This window comes from Cynoglossus semilaevis, chromosome 14 (genome assembly GCF_000523025.1).
Source record: "Cynoglossus semilaevis isolate Cse_v1.0 chromosome 14, Cse_v1.0, whole genome shotgun sequence".
Classification (NCBI taxonomy): Eukaryota; Metazoa; Chordata; class Actinopteri; order Pleuronectiformes; family Cynoglossidae; genus Cynoglossus; species Cynoglossus semilaevis.
The window spans coordinates 13,260,087-13,280,307 of record NC_024320.1 but is presented as its reverse complement, the minus strand read 5'-3'; the positions used below and the strand labels follow the sequence as shown (position 1 = coordinate 13,280,307).

Here is a 20,221-nt window from a genome sequence, read left to right as displayed (position 1 = left end):
AAGATCCATTTCTATAATGAAAAGACTGTTTTAAGATTGTGATAAAATAATCAGTTCTTTTTTCTCTTTGTTTCCTTAACTCAGTAATGAAGCCCTCAGGGATAAACAGAAGAAAACATTAAATTATACTGAGAAGAAATTAGCCATGCATTGTGGACACTGCATTTGTGCACAATGAACTTAGGTGAAAAAATAAAGATTAAAGCTTTTTGTCTCCGGACCAGAATCTTGATGAAGTCTTTTCCAGGCTCGAAGCCGTTGAAGTGAAGCTCAGGAGGATCTGCTTCAATCACACTGTTTCTTTTCAGTTTGGTAAAGATTTCTAAAAGATCAGAAAATACACATTCATCACTTGGTTCATTTTGGAAGCTTCAAGAAAACAAGTAAATGATGTAGGAGTGATTTAAAGTGATAATGGACTTGGTATCAGCAAGAACACAAATACGTGTGCTCATATGTGATACAAATCTAATAATGCAGTGTAGTGTTATCTGATCTTTGTGATATAAGCAGCAGTAGGTCCACCACTGCTGTGTCTCTGGGAGTTTACATTAGGGGACAAAGCAGTGATGTAGATACAGATATGATAGATATTCTCTTTTGGTCTCAGACAGTCTTTTAAAGACATACTTGAGTCTAGGAGGTGATTGGGAGCTAGGTCCCGGCTCCTGCGCCTCTCCACCAGCTCACTCAGTGGAAGAGGAGTCTTAATCCTCTTGAGAGGCTCAGGGACTGGCTGTGAGGCCACAGGAGGGGCCACCTGCATCCTGACTACAGGTCAGTTCAGGGTCCACTTGAAAGGTTTCACACACAGCTGAAGAAAGACCAGAAGCAGAGAAATAATAAGGACAATCTTAATGACAATAAATAGAAGTAAAAGCTTAAATTAAGCAAATGTTTGTAAAAAAAACAACAACAAAAAACCAAAAACAACGTATCAATTTAATGGACAATGAACAAAGAAATTAGTGAATTTAAAAAATATATTCTGTATATACTGTGCATTGAGCATTATGGGGTCTTGCAATTTTAAGTTTTTTTGTAAACGATAATCTCCCATAGTTGGTTTTAACACATGTATGCCTCGCCATCATAGATCTGTTTGTCCAATCTAAAATAACAAGCTGTAGCAATGTTAGCAAAAGTAAAACCAATATAATGTATAGATTAAATAAATAGGTAGATAAGAAAAGGCCATTAAAGCAGAGAAAACAAAAACACAACGTTCAATACAGATTTTGTATGTAGTTACAGTGACATATGTGAAAATGATTTACCAAAAACGAATAATAATGTTTGACATTTAAAAAGCAATTACCACCCCTCCTCCCCCTCAAACTCTTAGGAAGAGTTCAGTAAGGTTCAGTTAAAGGTTTAAAGTTAAAGGTAAAGTTAAAGGTTTAAAGTTAAATGTTTTCAGTTAAAGTTAAAGGTTCAGTAAGGCTTTAAAACTTTGTTGTTTTTTCTGGCAATTAAAATAATTGTCTGAGTAATTGTCTTACAAGTTATGAAAAAACGCTGCCGATACAAGCAGATGTTCGCGTAATTTGTTCAAATCAGCTAATTATGCTAACGCCGCAACAGAACTGTAGCGACTACTTAACTCACCTTAAAACATCACGAAAAATGCCTTTTTTTCATTCTGTCATTTTTGTAAAACTGTATGAACTTATTGAAATTCAAAAGACGTTTATATTCGCTGTGTAAGACTACAAAATAAAAAGGAAAGAGCCACCATAATAGATCAACTTAGCAGCAGTAGCTTCTCTGACTTTTCAGCCAAACAAAACAGTCACTGCTGTCGTCGTGGTAACACCTGCGCTCTGTGGAGGGCGGGGCACAAACAACCTCAGACCGGAAAAACTACTTTCACACTTTCACAATAAAAGGTTCCACTGGGCTCATACGGCCATTATTATATAACACATTGCGAACGCGAACCCTTTTTATCAGAATTCGGTTTTTCACACGTTTTTAGCACGAAGACAAAAGCTGAATTTATTTATTACTGTACTTATTTAGTAGAGAAATGTAAGCCATTAAAAATGACACATTTTACTGTGAGACTTTCAAAGAGACAGAATTAACCAACGAATTTATAATAATAATAAGAACAGGAATTATTATTATTATGGTTATTATTATTATTATTTACATGCATTTACTAACATTTGAATGATTTTAGAATTTAGACTGTAAATTCCTTCTGGTTTTTAATTGTAGTTATCGTTGTGACAGCTCAACAGCTAGCTATTTAACAGTACTGTAGCAGTAACAGTTTTGTTACTGGAGAGTTTATGTCCTTTGAAAGCCCATACTAATAGCTGTCCTTTGTATGTCCCTTTCACACACACAAACACACCCAGTGTCATTCATTAAATACACCACATTACTCTGGTAGATGCATTTCAGGGAAACTCATTTGTTAAGATAAGGCAGTGACAGTTTCTCACCGTTAGGCCCTTTATGCGAACACTGACTCATTAAGATCTCTCTCACACACACGCACACAGTGAGCAGTAGATTAGAGCTCAGCAGTCAGAATGATTAATTCTAGCTGTTTGTTAAAGGAACCGCGTATTGTAACTACACAGTCAGTGGTTGGACTGGTGCACTCTTCCCACATTAAGACGGCTGTAGTTTGTAGTATTAAATGCAACACTTTCTGTGAGATATTAATTCTTCTCACACACACTACAACCAGCAGGACAATGGAACAGTGTCAACATCTGTGAAATAGTCATTATAGTGTATATCCATTGACAAATGTCTATAGAAATGTTCTGAAAATCCATGAACATATCACGTGGAGTGCTGTGTAATTCTGCGATTCCACAATTTGAAATATTTTTTCAGCTCTACCCCAGTGACACAAACTGACCACAGTAGGCAGCAGTGGACGCAGCATGCTGATTTTCAGAGAGCTAAAAATCATCGGTGGTGACTCAGTACAGTAGAGTCTGTGTGTGTGGTTTAAGCGCTTATAAAAATGAGCTGAAACTGAAGTGACACAAACTGACCACAGGGGACAGCAGTGGGCCAGGTGTAAGAAAATAAGTCGTTCGTTACCAATAGTAGACATTTAATAAATCATAAACAACATGATTGGATTGTTTTCTTTAAAATTATTTGAGAAAAACAGAGTCATTTCAACAGATGCGGTGTTTTTTTTATTTATATAGTCATGTAATAAAGCGTTTTTCTTAACATCGGCCCTACGACTTGTTCTGTATAAATTACTCTCACAGTTCCTGCTTCCGTAACAACTTCTCCAGAGAAATCGCATCTTTATTTTCTCAGTGACGTCACCGTCAACCATGCCTACAGTGTTTCCTGTCACCTTTAAAATAAACGTCGCCAGTCAAACATAGAAGCGGGAGCGTGTGACTCAGTGCAGCAGTGAAAACAGTCTGGACAGAAACGAAGCCTACGTTTTCGTTCCGATTCATAACAAAAAAAAAAAAATTCTTGTTTATTTGTTACAGGTTAAATTCCATATTTTATCTTCAGCTTCTCCACCAAATCGACATAAGCAGCCATGGCCTCATCTTTAGAAACTCCTGCAAGTTCACAAACAAATAAAAGATGATTTTATGTAGAATAATTCTTGGTTTACAATTTATTAGAGATATTTAGTGTGTAGCCGAACACAAACCTTTCATTGTATTCCACGCGTCCCACTTCCCTTTTCCTATAATGTCCAGAAAACCTGGCCGTTCTGTGGATAAAAGTTTAAAATAAAAGTTTCATTTCTATTGGAATTCAAAATCAGGGAAAAGAATGCGATTGGAAATGATGCTGTACATTTTCAATTTTAAGATCCAAGATTGGTAGATACTACAGGCCTTAAAACAACAGTGGAGCTGTTAAGTTGTGCAAAGTGACGGTAAACAGGACAGACATCATTTTTTGGCTCCACCTCACCTTCACACAACTGATGAACAGATAATCTGAGCTCAGGATGACTCACATGTACAACTAATGACAGACAGACAGGGGAGAAGGACCTTCTGTGGACACTGACCAGTGTTGACGTCTCCCAACGTGGCCTGTTTGTATAAACCATACAGATCAGACAGATCATTTTTATCCGGCCTCTGTTTCAGGACCTTAACCTCCTCCACTGCTTTATCGAACAATTCCTGGAGACAAAGAAAAGCATCAGCGACTGTTCTATTACCTCAGACAGGAATGTAGAAGATCCTAAAGAGCAGGGACAAGCACCAAGCTCACCAGAGTCATGGGGGCATTCCTACTCACATGAACGGTTTCTTCTACAGATATTGTTAGAAATTAGATTTCAGCACATAATCAAATACAGGAAGATTCATTTCAGGCAGAAAAACAATATCCAACTTTTGTGACTAAAACTTTTTCCTGTTTAAGTTGTTTCTATGAAAACATTTACCTCACTTTCTTTTATTTTTCAGCGAGTGTTGTTTATCCTGTCACTCATTTTGATTCACTAAATTTGTAAAGAGTCAGCTAATTTTTGCCATACGTTAACGCATAATTTGTGCTGGCCCTGACCAGCCCAGGTAGACTATCTTCTATTCCTTAGTAGAAGTAGTTTTGACTTAGGTAAAAGTTACGAAAATACAAACGGAAAGAGCTGGAAATACAGAACCACAGGGATCACAAATACATTGGACCGTAACAAAATCACTGATCCGGGTTAAAAGAGAGGAAACAAAAAACAAAATGAACTCCTGAGTTTGTTTAAACTGAGTAAACACGTGCGGACAATGTTTGTTTGTTTTTTTTCTCTGCAGTGAGAGTATGATGAGCTTATGTGATATAAAGTATGATAACAATAAATGGATAAAATAGAGAAACTCACAGACATGATCTCAGCGGCTTCTGTTGCACTTAGGGCTGCAGTTGATATAGTTAAACAGTCTGTTCTGGTCTGACGGGTTTAAAAACTGCAGGTTTAAGGGCGTTTCCTCAAGGAGGGGTTTAAAGTGTGACGTCACACCAGACACGTTAACCTCATCACACGGTGGCGTGAGCTGCACGGAATACATTCCATAACCACGGACCAGTTTCATTACATATCATAACTTACGTTTCACTCCGTTAGCATCTATCCTGGATTCATTCTTAAACTGATTTATTTTTGCCTAATCTGAAGTGATAGTTTACCAAAGGCCAAACGCTCACTATAATTTATGCATTTTCTGGCCAAAGGAAACCAGGGATAAAGAAAAGGATGTCTTGTGTTAAATGTCAGCAAAAACAGGTGGAATTACTCATAGCAGAGAATTGATTTTATTAAAAGAAAAATCGTGAAAATTTGCCCAAATCAAGAGTCTACCAAATGTGGTTCAACTATTAAAAAAATAATCGTTATTCTAGAAAATCACTCGCTTAGGTATTTAATGTATAACGAGGAAATAAAAAGGTCCACTTTCATAAAGTTTTTAACTGACCACCAGATGGCGGCATTAACACACGTAAAATCGTCATTTGCATCACATAAAGTCAATAGGAAAGAAAACAATCAGGAACTTTTAAATGTCTTTCAGACGTCAGGATCAGTTTGTGGAATCAACGCGCGTTAAAACAGCTGTATAACATCATATTAATCAAACAAACGAAAACACAGGCGGTTTTTACTTGTTCAAAAGGTCAATATATCAAGTCAGTGTGTTTTCACCACCAGATGGTAGCATTCACACACATAATACCTGGACATCAGCCTGGTTACAGACAAAACATTTTGACAAACAAAACAAAAGCATTAGACTTAGTAAACAGAACTCAGGATAATTTAATGTAGTACAAACAGACACTTGGTGACTTTCTTGAGTTATAACAGAAACGTTGTCATCTTTGGCAGCAACAGGTTCAGTGACGACATCTTCAGTGTTGATCATGAAAATAATACTTAATTCACACAGATATTGATTAATCAAAAATATCAATTTGTGGTTAACCATTTATCCAGTGATTGGATGTCACTTCATCCATAAACTTTAATGAAGTTTCAGCAGGTCTTTCTCACTATAGTTTGCTCTGATTTAAACACTACAACTATCATATTTAAAATGAGTGAATAAATAATAAAAATAACATCACAAAGTGACTCAATAAACATATCAGTGTGTAACAAACACACACAAACACAAATCTAATGATTGGAGCTGGCAAATTCTGAAGCAGAAACTAAACTGTTTTATGAATGTGAAAAAGATTCATTTATACATTTATTTATCCCTAAACTAGTGTGTGTAAACGTTAAATTATATTAATATCTGTCTTTGACTTAAAATACATTTTTCTCAACTCAGATTCAGCTGTTTTTAAGTTAAAGTAACAACAGTGACAATGGATGGATGTAGGGCAGCAGTTAACACACATACATGGACAAGGCGTCAGGCTGCTGCTCACAGTTGTTTCCTCTCGCCTCTTTGTCAGTGAAGAGCAGCGTCTCCTTGACATGAGTGTATTGGTCGCCTGGCTCCAGATACTGGGATCCTTTACAGCTTCTCTCCACCTGCAGAGATCCATGTCTGCCTTCTTCATATCACTTGTCAAGGAGGTATGACCAACTAGGCCTGGACCCTGTTGACCACTTACAATTAATAATAAAGCTGGAGTCAACAGAGTGGACGAAGGTCAGGTTAGCTCCAAACTTTTGTTTAACCTAAATCTAATTTTTAATTGTTTTTAGGCACAGTTAAAATTTTCATATTTTCTCGTTCACATTTTTTCATCTAGAAGTTTTTAGCGACCTCTATCTACAGAACTATCTAAGGTACTTTATGGCTAATTTTCAGCATATTTTCTATAGTTTAAAAAAATGCACAATACAGTAGTATCAAAGATGGAAGTTGTTTGTGCTATGGAAGCCCACAGATCATTTCACCCTCACATTCTGACAAAGTCAACCCTCAGATAACACAGGTTGTTTTCAGAAATTTGGATTTTCCCTCAAGGTCGAGCCCTGACCCTGGACCAGAGGACCCTCAGACATTACTGACACCCTCTAGTCCACCACGACAGTCGTCCTCTTCTTCCAGACTCATGAATCTGACATGCTGACTCGTCTCCCAGCCGCGGCGGATCTTTTTGAGCCGCAGGGCAATGCAGGGCAGGAGGAGAGTGAGTCGCCCCACCAGCACCGTCAGGGGGAGGAGCAGCACCAGCATGAAGGTGGGCGGCAGCAGGAACTGGTACTCATCCGCTTTGAAGGCTCGATCCCAGCCAAAAAGCAAGGTGTGGAGGGTGGCCATGAAGAGGGCACAGTAACCCAGAGATGACTGCAGGGAGAGACACACACAGAGAGATTAGACATGGTTCAACATGGTCTGGGTCTGAGGTTTAGACTGCACGCACACACACACAGACAGTCCTCCTGGAAGAAAAAGTTCAATAATAGAAGACTGCTCATGTTCACAGACTAAAATAAAAAAACATGTGACAGATTGGTTCCCATGACTAAGGACAGAGATATGGGGGTGAGAGAAAAGAGAAGAAGAGAGAAAAGAAGGGCAGAGATAAATAACAGGTTAGTACAGAAACATTAGAGAGGACACTGAAGGTTCCCAGGTGTTAGAGAGAAGGGCAAAGGAATCAAAGCAGCAGAGAAAACAGAGAAGTAGATGACAAAAAACAAATGGGGGGAGAAATATATGGAGAGGAGCAAAGCAAGAAAAACAGAAACAAGGGGAAGGGTAGAGGAAGGACAGGAGAGCGAACAAGAAATTAGTGGGCGAGGTCAGAGGAGAGGAAGGAGACAAGACAGTAATGGACATGGAAAAAGGAAGAGGAAAGAGACAAAACCTAAATAAAATACAAGACAAAGGTGTGAGTCAAAAACCTGGTGATGTTTACAGTCATGAACTGTGTGTTTATACACTGCATATATATATAAATATATATTAAATCTATAAAGGACAGACCTGTACGAAGGTAAACTCCCTCCAGTTGACTGCATTAGAGACTGAAGGCAGTGATGTCACAGCCAACAGACAGAGCAGACCCAGAGCCAAGATTCCTGCAGACACGTACAACTCCATCCTCCACACCTCCTCCTCCTGCCACGAGTCCTCCACCCCATCCTTCACCTGCGAGGTTAAACCCAGCAGCAAACAAAACATCATGATTATCCTGGTGTCTTTACTAAGGACTAAATGTCTTGGATAATGAACCTGGACTGAAGCCATGAGAGTGGTGGTGATTCGGTCCATGTACATTAGTGTTAGAGGATATTTTCTTCTGTTATGATGACCTGTTTATAGGCAGTGTTGATGAGTTTGTATCGAGCAGACTTCCTCATGGGCAGACTCAGACTGTAGATGGCGTGCAGTGCAGCACACAGGAAGCTGCACAGACCCAACTGTTTCCTGCGGAGCAGCCATTGGTCCAACCACGGCGGGAATCTTCTATATTTGGTTCCTCTCCACAGCTGGACGATGGAGGCCACCACACCAGGCAGGTAGACCAAGGACAGCATCACCAAAGCCACGCAGGGCAGTGTTACGTTCACCGTGTCAATGGGCAGTTTGTAGAACACGTTCTTACCCTTGGTGACGTAAGGGTGCAGGACGTCCCGGATGAAGTTGTAGAGGTAAAAGAAGACGAAGAGGAAAAACAGACCGAGGACAGGGACGTGCCAGGACGGAAAGAGATGGAAGGGAAGGTTCTCAACGTCCAGAGCTGAGGAGAGGAGGCCATAGTCCACAGGGATGAAGCCCATCCTCTGACAGAGCTGCATCACTGACAGCTTGGCTCGATGGTCATCACTGCAGAGGAAAACCTGCATGGGTAAGAAAATGTCAAGATCTAAATATGAGGAAGACAAAACATTCTCATTATTGTGATTATTTTAAATATACCTCATTAGCTGGCTTCAAATATAGGTCAGCTCACCAACATGAACTTATAGTGATTTATTATGAAGTGCCAGAAGAGGGTGCTACATTATTCAGTCATTGTTTAAAATATCAGCGTTGAAACTGTCTATGAAATAATTGATGAATAAATTAGTTTGAGATCTAGGAGATGGTTTGTAATTCTAACATCAGGTACCATCATGACCAAGGTAAGATCCACCTTTACCTGTCTGCTCCCGTCCCGCGGCCCCATCTGCAGCGTCCAGGCTGAGAGGGTGTTGAAGCCTTTGACGACTGAACTCTCAGGAAACATGTCGGCCAGGCGACTGGCATTTGATGGTCCGTCACAATTCATTCTCAAACCGTTGCTAACGTCCACCAGAGTTTTCCCAGCCATCGCCTGCTTCAGCTGCAGCAGTGATGAGTGATGTTCGGGGAAGACAGCGATGAAGATCAGGTCAGCATGAGTGGCTGCCTCCATCTGAGAGGTCACCTACGGAACAGATGGTAAAACGTATTGTAAATACAACTCTGATGTTCAATGACCACCAGCAGGTTCTCTACTCTCAGTGTTTCCCTTTTGTCTTTTCCAATTTTTCTTTTACATTTTTTCACTGACTTTACAAACTGTGGTTCTGACTCACCTAATAAAATCTTGCACCTGACCAACGTTTACAGTATTCTAGTAATAACATCAGTGCCTTGTCTCACTCTTACTCTTTTATTACAGGAAACAGAAGTTCATAGTCCAAAAGTATGACCAGTGATTTTAGCAACCAGGAACTGTGGAATTTATCCATGAACCACCAGGTCAGCAAACAGAAACCCTACTTCGCTAACCCTCGATCAGTCTGTACCAAAAAGCACTCAGTAATGGTGACAGCAGTAGAACACATGGGTTGGTGTGAACGTAAATCACTGATTTTTCTATGAACTTTTGTGTGAGAGTGAAACTTTATTTGATTATAATCGACCCCGGTCTTCACATTGGCTGTTTTGTTGTGCTCCCACAGCACCGCTGTCATAAGCTGACATCGTGCGTTTTGTGTGTGTTTTAGCAGGAAGACAACAGTTATTATCTCTTGATGGTTAAAGAGTTTGGGGAAAGTTGTAATTATCATCAGAGGGAAACAAAAACAGCAGTTAGGTGTGGACTTAACGTCACCTCAGTCTCTTCAGGGAACAGAGACGAGCAGCGCTTTGGGTTTCTACTGCCCACCACCACCTGGTAGCCCGAGCCCACCAGTCGTCCAGCCAGAGAGCGGGCAAAGTCCCCTGTGCCCAGGATACCGATCAGTGGAGGTTGCAGTTCCGACATAGGGGCTTCCAGATGCCAGGAGTCTCCGACGCCTCCTCTGCCACGAACCAAAGGCCTTGACATGTCGTCCGACATGACGCATTGACACGGCTGCAAAAACAACAGACAGTCTGATAGTACACTTTTAAAACCTCCTAGCACTGGTATCAGGAAACTGTATCATTGTCTATTAGGTGTTTGTCACTATTTTACTACACTGTTGACTAAGTTTGACCTGACTTCATATTTATATATGTACAGTTTTTGGTATCTAGGAAATTTGGCAAAATGATAACTTTTTAATCTTTCAGTATTTTGAGCTATATTTAGTTTATATATGTCAATAATATCTTAACATGGCAAAGAGTAGGCATTAGTTTTAGCTATCAAAGCTCATAGACAGAGTCAGAAATATTCTACCATTTCTAGCTTACCTTTAAATTATTTGCAAAACCATAAAAGACTAATGTTTAACTATATCTCGATATTGTAAAATTATTCATTTTTACTGGACACGAGAGCTTTAATAACAATAACAGTTCAAATGTAGGGTTGATACATTTGGGTTAATTTTCTTAATATAATTTCACATTCTACCTAACGGAACTACTGGAAACATAGAACTAGGTTTTTCATTATCTCCAAGTCTCAAATGACACGTCCTACATCTGTTAATTAAGAGAACTGTCATAGTTTCAAAAACGACATCCCATTCATTTTTACGTACGATTAAACTGCAGGATAGCCATTCTAAACTATAGATGACGTTGCCTCAATCCTATGTACCGTACGAAATTAAAACGAAAGGTTGGACAAAAGTGCGGTTTAATAGTCGTTCAAATATATGCCGGATTTCACATACGGTCAAATACTATCAAAAACTGTTTAGTTAAACCATTTACGCCTTTCCCCAAAGACACTGGCACATAATAAAAAAGAGCGATTACAAGCAGGACCGTTGTATCAGTGTGTAGCAGCCACCTTACTCCATGGCCTTAGTTCAACTCGTGAAAACTTTACGGCGCCAGAAAGTTTCCTTTTTATAAACAAAGTGAACGAAATTAACTACAAAACAACCAGCTAAATGTAAAAAATAATTTACAAGTTTAAATGTTATGCTATTAACACGATATAATTGTTAACCTTGCATGTGTTTTCACTCACCTCCGCGCTTCTTCAACCGCTCTCTCAACTGCTCCGCTTCTTCCTGATAAGATGACGTAACTACGCCCTAACCACGCCCCCCGAGTGTGTGCACGAGATAAAACAGAGCAGCTCAGTGGACACAATAATCAGACTGTGAAAGAACAAACAATACTAATAAATAAATAAAATAATACAACATACATAAATAATACCAGATAAAATGAGAAAAAATTACAGTAAATTTTTCATTATGTAGTAATTTATTAGTAGTACTAATTTACTCACAAGAAAAATCTGTTTTTACCACTTTTTACGTATTAAATTAGGACGCAAAGGAGGTTTATGTTAAAAATATTTTAAGAAAATTTGAGGAATATGGAACGCTTGAAAAGCCCTTACTCTCCTGCACCAGGGTCCACAGTGAACGTCAGTGATTTTTAGCTCAGAGACTCGGGAGTTTCTGGTCCACTGCTGCCTCCTGTGGTGTGTTTGTGTTTGTGACTGCAAAAAGATATTTTGAAAACTGAAAGACACAAAACACATATGAACTAAATTATTTTGTGACTCTAAGAAATGAGTGGTTACAAACTAGTTTAAATATATTAAAAAAATGTCTAAGGTGGTTAAAATCATCAGTGTCACCACAACTGCTGGGAGAAAAACAGAGAAAACAGATGTTCTATAAAGTCCTGGTGGTTCAGGATGTATCATTAAGGGCTTTTATAGTGGCAGGTTATAGACAGCATTTTCAAGTCAAATAATTTCATCTACGATAACTCTTAACGGCAGAAATATGCAGTTTAAACCAAAGATGAGTAATTCTAATTTCATCATGATACATAATAATGTCATAATTTCTTTGATGCGTTCCTACTATGGTGACATTTGCAAGCATCTGAAAAAGCAGGCAAATAAATACTGACCACCAGTGCGGGTCTTTTCAAAGTCAGGAGTAAATGGCTGAGGGCAGGATCACAGCTGGTAACTGTGCACAAACAGACACGGGGGAGGAGGAGGAGGGCGACGAGGGTGAAAGAGAAAATATATACAAAAAAGGAGCACAGAGACGTCTGTCTCCAGCTGTCCTCAGCTGCAGGGACACATCTGATGTCTTGTTTCAGGAGCTTCTCCAGCCCACAGGCCCTGAATTCAGATCCTGGTCCCAATTAAAATTCTGACCACAGCGTTAAAGCCTTCATTACTCCATCACACGCTGATTCCTCTTAAATGTCTCCTTCAGGCCACTTGTTGAGCACATCAGCGCCTGAATAAAAGTCTTATTAATGTCTCGCGTTGCTTATTTCCAAAACGTGAAGCTTTTTATTCCCCTAATAAGGAGTGGTGTAAAAAAGTATATATTGATTTTGTCCCCCAGCTCCAGAATTCTCCTGCAGGAGCTGAAAGAGTTGAAAATCAGAGGCTGGGGTCGGGGGGGTGGAGGAGGCGTGAGCGTCTGGAATTGGAGCAGCTATGACGGAGGCTTTAGAGCTCAAGGCGACGAGAGGAAATCTTCAGAGACTGGGCTTAGCTGAAGCCCTGAGGTGACGCCAAACCCTCCTCCTCCTCCTCCTCCTCCACCTGCTCCTCATCTTACTCCCTTTATGTGCAATTTCAACCTGTGCTCAGATCAGATTTGAATCCTCAGAAAGATGTTTGTTCTTGTCTGAAGGTGAGACCAGACAGAGCTGGTAAAAAAAACATGTGAGGACATAAAGTCAAATCATTCTTTGGTTTGGTCTAATGGTAGTATGAATTATCTCAACACAAATGAGCTGGAACAGGGTGTCAAACACAAAACAAACACTCCTGTCATCAGGCCTGTGTACCTAATACTGAGGTCCAAAAACACGACAATAAACTCGAGAAATCAGGCTAGGATTCTTACAACCAAGTTAACATGATATTCCACCAAACTGAAATGTAAGAATTTATCTTAACAGCTATATTAATGCAGACGTCTAAATGTAGTTAAAGACACTTTATCATTTTAAATAATGATACAAATTAAGATATAAATAAATCTAAGTTAAAAAGAAAAGAGATGATAATAGCCTTTTTTTCTGCATGCAGCTTCTGACAGAGCAGGTACACCATAATGATGTACAAATGTGGTCCTGTCACACTGTTATCATATTATCTTTTCCAGAGAGCCTGCAGGGAAAGGCTGCATGTTGAGGACAGCAGCGTGCCGTGCAGCTCACCACAACCACAGCCTACGGACACAGTTCACTGTACTCATCCTGAATGAAGGTCACTTTCTGCAGCATGAACACATTCTTTCATGCACCTCGCCATACTCTGTATACTCATCTCACAAACGTTGTGTTTTTGTGGTCATGAACCATGAACACAGCAACCACATTGGATCCACGTCAGGACGACCACCTCGTCTTCACATTTATCACATATTTATTACATATTACTTTCAAACCTGTCATGTTCCCACAACAAGTCCCACAGAAGAAAAAAAAGGAAATTAACAATTTTTGGTTACTTTGGTGTCAGTGACAGAAACTAACCCCACAGGACAGCAGTGGATCAGCAGCTCCTCTCATCTCAGCTAATAAATGAAGAGTGTTGTAGCCTGTTGTGAGGAGTTAACTGGCAGAAATAAATCATTTTCATTATATGGATACTGCGAATAAAATCACCTCCTTGAATTGGTTCAGTTTTGTGTGATGATCATGTTTCCTTATAAAAAGAAAGAAAGATAGAAAATCCTAGATTATTGTTGACGAAAGATGCTGTAGATAAAATAAACTGGGGTTAAAATCTTAATCTTAAAACTTCACGTGCAGTGAATCCACAGTGGTGCGTTGCTGGCTGTGTCACAGAGAAGACGGAGGTTGGCAGAGAAACATCTGACAGGACATCAGTGATCAACACATCACATTAAGGTAGATGTTTGTCCACTGTGGTGAAGGTCAGACGTTGCAGCTGATGCTGCAGCATTAATCTCACCATCTTCTGGATGAGTGAACGTTTACACACAGATGTACAGTAACAGGCTGAGACAGTTTGAACAAGTCGTGATTCAACGTTAACGTGATTCATGCTGAGGTAAACACAGCTCTACCAGGAGAAACCTGAGAGATGGGTCTTCAGTTTTTTTTTCTAATTAAAATATTCTAAATATTCGAAACTTTGTCATATGACAAAAAAAGACATTTTAACTAGTTATTTAAAGAATGTAAAAAACTTGTACCGTGGTCAGAAACAAACTTATAGACAGGTAAAAACATGACAAAATAGCTTAAGGGTAAAACTAAAAGAAATAACAAAATGTTTAAAATTGTGAATTTTATGATGGTGTGAACTTTTCAATCATTTAATCCTCAATTTTACTTGAAACTAAATCCATATGAGGGCGAGACAAGTCGCTGATTATTTCCCCTTCATAATCCTCCACATTTATTCAAAGTGCAGTCTTTGACACAGATTTAAAAGAATGATTTAAACCGTGTCAGATGAGTTTCAGATTCCCACACACACAGATATGATTTTTTATCACTGCGAGGTTTATGGATGTGTGTCTGAAACACTGAATATTCCACAGGGAAATGAGCGAAGGAATGTATGCAACATGAAAAAAGATCCGACGTAAGGGCAGCAGCAGCGACCCCTAGGGTTCATCGTGATAAATATGCAGAAGACTGATTTTAAAATTCCATACATATATTCATTTTTTATTGGGCTTCCGGCTGAAAGGAATGTACCTGTTATTCTTCCTTTTCTGAGTCACATCAAATAAACAGATGATCCGACTTTACACAAGTGCTTTTCTCTGTCAGTTCAAGTCTAATTCCTGCATTAATTCAAAATGAAATTATTAAAGTCTGATCTTCTGCTGTGAATTTAACCGATAATGTTTTTGATAAACAAAAAACAAACAAACAAACAAACAAACAAACAAAAAACCCCAGAAGACCTACATTGGATTATCAGGATTTTGAAGGTTGTAAATACATACAATATATTTACCTATGTAATATATGTACACAGAATGTGTTAAAACGTTGCAAAAAATGATATTATATCCATAAATGTTTGTATTTCTTAAACAAATAAAACATTTTGCAGTGTATAAGGTTATTATTAAAGAGTTTTTCGTTAGTTGTTCGTTAAACTTGATTGAAATTGAATAAGTCTCATTCAATTAAGACGTAAAAAGTAAAAACACTGTCTGTGTTGCGTTTATTTATTATAAAGTTAGAAAAAATCGCGACCAAAAACAGTTTCCTGTAATAGTTTTATTTTGAAAGTCAGCACTCCCCAGTTTCCGTCGTATGTCGCTGTCTTTACTGTGGATGCGCCTCTGGACTCTCACTCCGCTGCAGCGCAGACGCTCTTTCTCTCCTGCGCATTTTCAGAACCACATCTGGTCTCAGTGATGATCTCTAAATCCCCGTCTCTCCAGAACCACGTCCTCAATTAGGATTCGAGTCCAGACCAGCTCATCCTGCCCTGCAACTGCCCCAGACCTGGACGCTCCAAGTGGACCCTGGTCCTGGTCTTCACTATGGTGCTCCTGGTTCTGGTAGTCGTGATCCCGGTTCTTCTGATCCGCACCACCGGAGCTTCAGCTCATTACTATGAGATGATGGGAACTTGCAGGATGGTCTGTGACCCATACACTCCTAAACCAGGAGGTGCCACAGCCGTGGAGCTGGTTCAGAGCGGGGACGAAGTCGCCCCTCAGCCGCGGGTGGCGCAGGGAGGACGCGGAGAACCAGGCAGACCGGGTAAACCGGGACCGAGGGGACCTCCTGGAGAACCAGGACCCCCGGGTCCGCGGGGTCCTCCGGGTCAACGCGGCCACAGCAAAATCTCATTCCCGGCGCTGAGTGGATCTGCCGGGTCCGGGAGCGGGGACGCGTCGGACGGCGCTAACGCCACCGTCTTCACATACAGGGTGGCGTTCTACGTGGGTCTAAAGAACCCGCATGAAGGATACGAGGTTCTGAAGTTCGACGACGTCATTACGAACCTGGGGAACCACTACGACCCGAGCACAGGAAAGTTCACCTGCCAGGTTTCCGGGATCTACTTCTTTACCTACCACGTCCTGATGCGGGGTGGGGACGGAACCAGCATGTGGGCCGACCTGTGCAAGAACGGACAGGTGACACGCACGCGTACACGCACAAGCCAAAGAAACCACGTATAAATCTAAGCAACGTGCCACTTCTTCCATTTTACGCACATTTTACGCACAAAAGCGCACGGTCTCGCCTCGGGTCAGATGTATTTTCAGGCGTGACGGGATTTTGTCACTACACATTCATGTTACTCAGGGTCTTGGTAAAGTCCCGGGAACATCATGAATGTGTGTGCTCACTTTTCACGCGCGTCTCAACGGCAGAAATTTGGGCTTTTGTCGCGCGTAAAATCTCGGCTGCTACAGACCGACAGCTGTATGGAGGTCACGTCACATCAACGACCTAAACTGATGAGCAGTGATTTATTTTTGGAGGACCACAGATTGAAGCAGTTCAACAGTTTGTCCAGTTTTTTGTTGTTTTTTTTAAATTTTTGAAATAAGGAAAGTTCTTCTTCTTCATTCTAATAGTTTTGTGTTTATTTAGTTTATTTTTCAGACTAAGGAAATTATGATTTTTATTTTATTTTATTTTTTACAATGAAGCTCATTTTAAAACTTTTTTTTTTGTTTTGGTTTTTTTGGAAACCAAAACAAAAAAAGATTTGGAACCAAAGAACCATAATTCTCTGCAGCTGAGAAATAAAAAGTTGAACAATAATAAAATAAATTTATTCATAAGTTAGCAAAAATCTATCTTCTGATTTTTCTTCTTCAGTCAGACGTCAGGCTCCTGACACACCTGTTGGTGACCTGTAGTTTCTGATAGTCAGTGATAGCAACAGTTTCAAAAAGCTGGGTGTGAAACCTCTTGTTCCATCACCAGCACATGAAGAGTGTCAGTGACGGTGCAGTGGTTCAGTGGAGGAGCTGGTCCTGGACCTCCCCCACACTAGTCATCAGTTAGTGACTTAGTGACGTTCCACTGGTGCTGGTGATGTAACAGTCCTCACCTCAGTCACACTGCTGATGGTCATCTAAACGACGTAAATGGCGTCTGGTGGTTGGATGGTGTCTCCATCGTGCAGACAGATGTCCGACCGGTCCGACCCAGAATCTTAGAAGCTTCTTAAACAATCTGTCACGCTCCCGTGGGAAAATGGAACCTGGTTAGTCAACGTCCTCAGAACTGAAGCTCGAAACAGATTCACAGAGAGTTAGTGGAGGGAGATCATGACATTTATATGTATTTATGTGTGTGTGTGTGAAAATATATAAATATATACACACTGCATATATATAGTATATATACAGAGCATATTTATGCATATACTGTATATATGTTAATAATGAAAGTTGGCATAAATGTCATCTTAAGTCGGGGACACTCAGAGACACATATCCACAGCAGGAGGTCTCTGCTTTGTCTCGTCATTTTTGGGACATTTCTCTGAGAAAAGGTGGAGGACAGACCCTTTAGGTCTGTCCTTCATTTTTATATTATTTGAATTGTTTTAGTCAGGTGAATTTTATTCTTCAGTTTTGTTGTTTTTAAAAAACTAGAAAACTAGATTGTCTTCTATTGTCGCTATTTTATATTTATGAAAACATAGAGGAAAAAAAGAAAATAAATTCAAAATAAAGAGAAAAGTTGCCACCTTTTCCACATCTTGTACCTTCAGTCAGAAAAATGACACGAGGAGATTTTTATTCCGCTTAACATTTATTTGATAAAACACTGATAAAGGTTAAGGTCAAATGTTTTGTTCTATTTGAAGCTCCCGTCCTTTTCACTCCGTCACTGCCCCTGAGGTCTGACGCCCTGGTCCTTTCTGCTCTCTCTCTTTGTCAAAGTGATGCTTATCGCTGTCCCCGCTGTTTCTCCAGGTCCGAGCCAGCGCCATCGCTCAGGATGCAGACCAGAACTACGACTACGCCAGCAACAGCGCCGTGCTGCACCTGGACTCTGGGGACGAGGTCTACGTCAAACTGGACGGAGGCAAAGCCCACGGTGGGAACAACAACAAGTACAGCACCTTCTCCGGATTCATCCTGTACCCGGACTAAAGATTCCAAGCTCCAAAAAACTGTTTCAGAGATGTGGTCAGATGTGTTTGATCTTCTCTGTGAGGAAAGCGTGCCACCATGGGGTCAATGTAGATTTTCTTTTTCCTGCTGTGGTTTTAACACTGGAGTCTGGTTTTCACTGCTGACAGAGAGAGATTGGATCTAACTTCAACTAAACATCTTCAGTCTATGTTTGATTTAAGTTATTTCAAATATCAAGTGTTACATGTTATATACATTTCAATACAAGTTTAAAATGTGGCTTTGTGAAGTTCTGACGTCACGGAGAACCAGTCAGAGACAAGAAGACTGTGTCTCATCATAATCTGCCAAAAGTGTAAACAAATCATCTGAAGCTTCATCACATTGTCAGACACAATTTTACAACAAGAAATTAAACTAAACATAACTCCCCCGTGACAAAGCCCATTGAAAAAAAAAAAGATTTTAACTCACAGGGACAGAAGAGATGCTGGTCCACAACTGCCTCCAGTGGTCAGTTAGTGTCACTGACATAATCTTTTAAATAGGGATATCTGATTCGAACTTTTTGCCAATATCCGATATGCTGATATTTCCCAAACACTTAATTTCCGATTCCGATATTAACCGATTCCTATATAGGCCTGGTAATATGGATTTGTTTATCTGTAGATTAAATGAGCTGCAGTGCTGCCATCTAGTGACTTTCACTCTAATATACAGCCATTTCTCCCCCAAACTATTTTCAGATCACCGATAACGATTCTTACAGATCATTATGCCAGTATCGACCGGTATTATCGGACATCCCTACTTTTAAACTGAAGTCACAAAAATGTACATTTGAACAAAGCTAAAATGGAGCAACATCTTTAGTAGATTTGATCTAAAATCACTCATTTTCACTAAAGACTTTGGTGTGTGTGTGATTCTGTGTTTTCTGGTTGGAAAAGTGATTAGAACAGCGGGATAAAAAACATGAAACATGTTTTTAATATTTTGTAGAGTGTGACGTTTATTTAAATGTTTTCAATCTTGTATTTATTTATTTATTTTCTGTCTGTTTGCAGTTTTAGTATAGTAAGACTACATATCCTCTTTCCTCTTACTGTAGTATAAACTTTGCAATAAAAGTGTAATAAAATGTCTAACCCACAGCGTACGACCGGAGCGGTAACAGACTTGACATCAACAAACTGACATTCATCAAAGTTTTAACCTGTGAAGTCCAGACTCGTGCTGTGATCATTGTAGCAAACAGTACTGTGGTACTTTCAATGTTTCACTGGACAGTTAGGTGGACAGACACACGGACGTGTGGAGTTACACTGTTCGGTTCTCAAGTCTGACAATAAAAACTGTTTGACAGAAAATGTGTGCAGTTTGGACGTCTATCATTTACGTCATCATGTGACCAGGACGACACAGCAGTTGTTGATCCACTGATGGCTCCAACAGTGAGTTTGAATGTAGTATTTGATGATTTCAGCATTTGCTTTCTTTTGCGTGGATTCACCACAGAGACACAAACTGACCACAGGGGGCAGCAGTAAGACCAAAAGCTCTCGTGTTCCTGTGACACGAAATCACTGCTGGAGAATCTTTGATTTACAGACGTCAACATCCTGTTCTTGACAAACTATTATCTTAAGGTGAAAATAGATTTTAAAAGTGTAGTAAATAAACTTAGTATATTCAATCATAGTAATACTTTACTTTTTATTATTTACAGTATATAAACCCACTAAAGTACCAGTAGTGGTTGAAGAACTGGTGTCTGCCACAGTAATTCATTCTCTTCTTGAAGTTTGAGAAAGAAGAAGATTTAGAAAGTGTTTCTTTTTTTTGTTT

General features: G+C 39.8%; 4 protein-coding genes across 6 annotated transcripts in view; 1 reads left to right on the top strand and 3 right to left on the bottom strand.

The window, feature by feature from the left end:
- The window catches only part of cfap221 (cilia and flagella associated protein 221), an 82,981-nt gene extending 81,084 nt beyond the window's left edge, over nt 1-1,897 (bottom strand). For 2 of the 3 annotated variants that reach the window (XM_025061975.1, XM_025061976.1), the window contains exons 1-3: nt 1,609-1,897; nt 631-814; nt 222-322 (exon numbers count right to left, since the gene is read on the bottom strand). In XM_025061975.1, the coding sequence (XP_024917743.1) occupies nt 222-322; nt 631-766 (237 nt within the window). In that variant the 5' untranslated portion in view covers nt 767-814; nt 1,609-1,897. The remainder of the gene's footprint in view (nt 1-221; nt 323-630; nt 815-1,608) is intronic. The other variant, XM_025061974.1, reaches the window with a different exon arrangement.
- Nucleotides 1,898-3,151: 1,254 nt separating this feature from the next.
- Nucleotides 3,152-4,996, bottom strand: LOC103389673 (acyl-CoA-binding protein). The gene is made up of 4 exons (XM_008325189.2): nt 4,841-4,996; nt 4,025-4,142; nt 3,656-3,718; nt 3,152-3,560 (listed from the first exon to the last, which is right to left on the bottom strand). Exons 1-4 carry the CDS (start codon nt 4,844-4,846, stop codon nt 3,487-3,489), a joined length of 261 nt encoding a protein of 86 aa, XP_008323411.1. The 5' UTR covers nt 4,847-4,996; the 3' UTR covers nt 3,152-3,486.
- Nucleotides 4,997-5,743: 747 nt separating this feature from the next.
- LOC103389674 (metalloreductase STEAP3) lies at nt 5,744-11,390 on the bottom strand. The gene is made up of 6 exons (XM_008325190.3): nt 11,302-11,390; nt 10,006-10,248; nt 9,067-9,333; nt 8,237-8,764; nt 7,908-8,072; nt 5,744-7,265 (listed from the first exon to the last, which is right to left on the bottom strand). Exons 2-6 carry the CDS (start codon nt 10,231-10,233, stop codon nt 6,972-6,974), a joined length of 1,482 nt encoding a protein of 493 aa, XP_008323412.1. The 5' UTR covers nt 10,234-10,248; nt 11,302-11,390; the 3' UTR covers nt 5,744-6,971.
- A 4,095-nt stretch (nt 11,391-15,485) lies between these two features.
- Nucleotides 15,486-18,991, top strand: c1ql2 (complement component 1, q subcomponent-like 2). Its single transcript, XM_008325192.3, has 2 exons — nt 15,486-16,405; nt 18,209-18,991. The coding sequence occupies exons 1-2, from the start codon at nt 15,803-15,805 to the stop codon at nt 18,386-18,388; spliced, it is 783 nt and encodes a 260-aa protein (XP_008323414.1). The 5' UTR covers nt 15,486-15,802; the 3' UTR covers nt 18,389-18,991.
- Nucleotides 18,992-20,221: the final 1,230 nt, after the last annotated feature.

Excerpts from the sequence above, each read along its gene's own strand:
- LOC103389673 (XM_008325189.2), bottom strand. Across the intron at positions 3,719-4,024 it reads GTTGGGAGACGTCAACACTG|AACGGCCAGGTTTTCTGGAC; the intron begins GTCAGTGTCCAC and ends TTTTATCCACAG. Across the intron at positions 3,561-3,655 it reads CGCGTGGAATACAATGAAAG|GAGTTTCTAAAGATGAGGCC; the intron begins GTTTGTGTTCGG and ends GTGAACTTGCAG.
- LOC103389674 (XM_008325190.3), bottom strand. The coding sequence starts at position 10,233 with ATGTCGGACGACATGTCAAGGCCTTTGGTTCGTGGCAGAGGAGGCGTC. Across the intron at positions 8,073-8,236 it reads TCAACACTGCCTATAAACAG|GTGAAGGATGGGGTGGAGGA; the intron begins GTCATCATAACA and ends TTAACCTCGCAG. Across the intron at positions 7,266-7,907 it reads GGGAGTTTACCTTCGTACAG|TCATCTCTGGGTTACTGTGC; the intron begins GTCTGTCCTTTA and ends CTCTCCCTGCAG.
- c1ql2 (XM_008325192.3), top strand. The coding sequence starts at position 15,803 with ATGGTGCTCCTGGTTCTGGTAGTCGTGATCCCGGTTCTTCTGATCCGC. Across the intron at positions 16,406-18,208 it reads ACCTGTGCAAGAACGGACAG|GTCCGAGCCAGCGCCATCGC; the intron begins GTGACACGCACG and ends CTGTTTCTCCAG.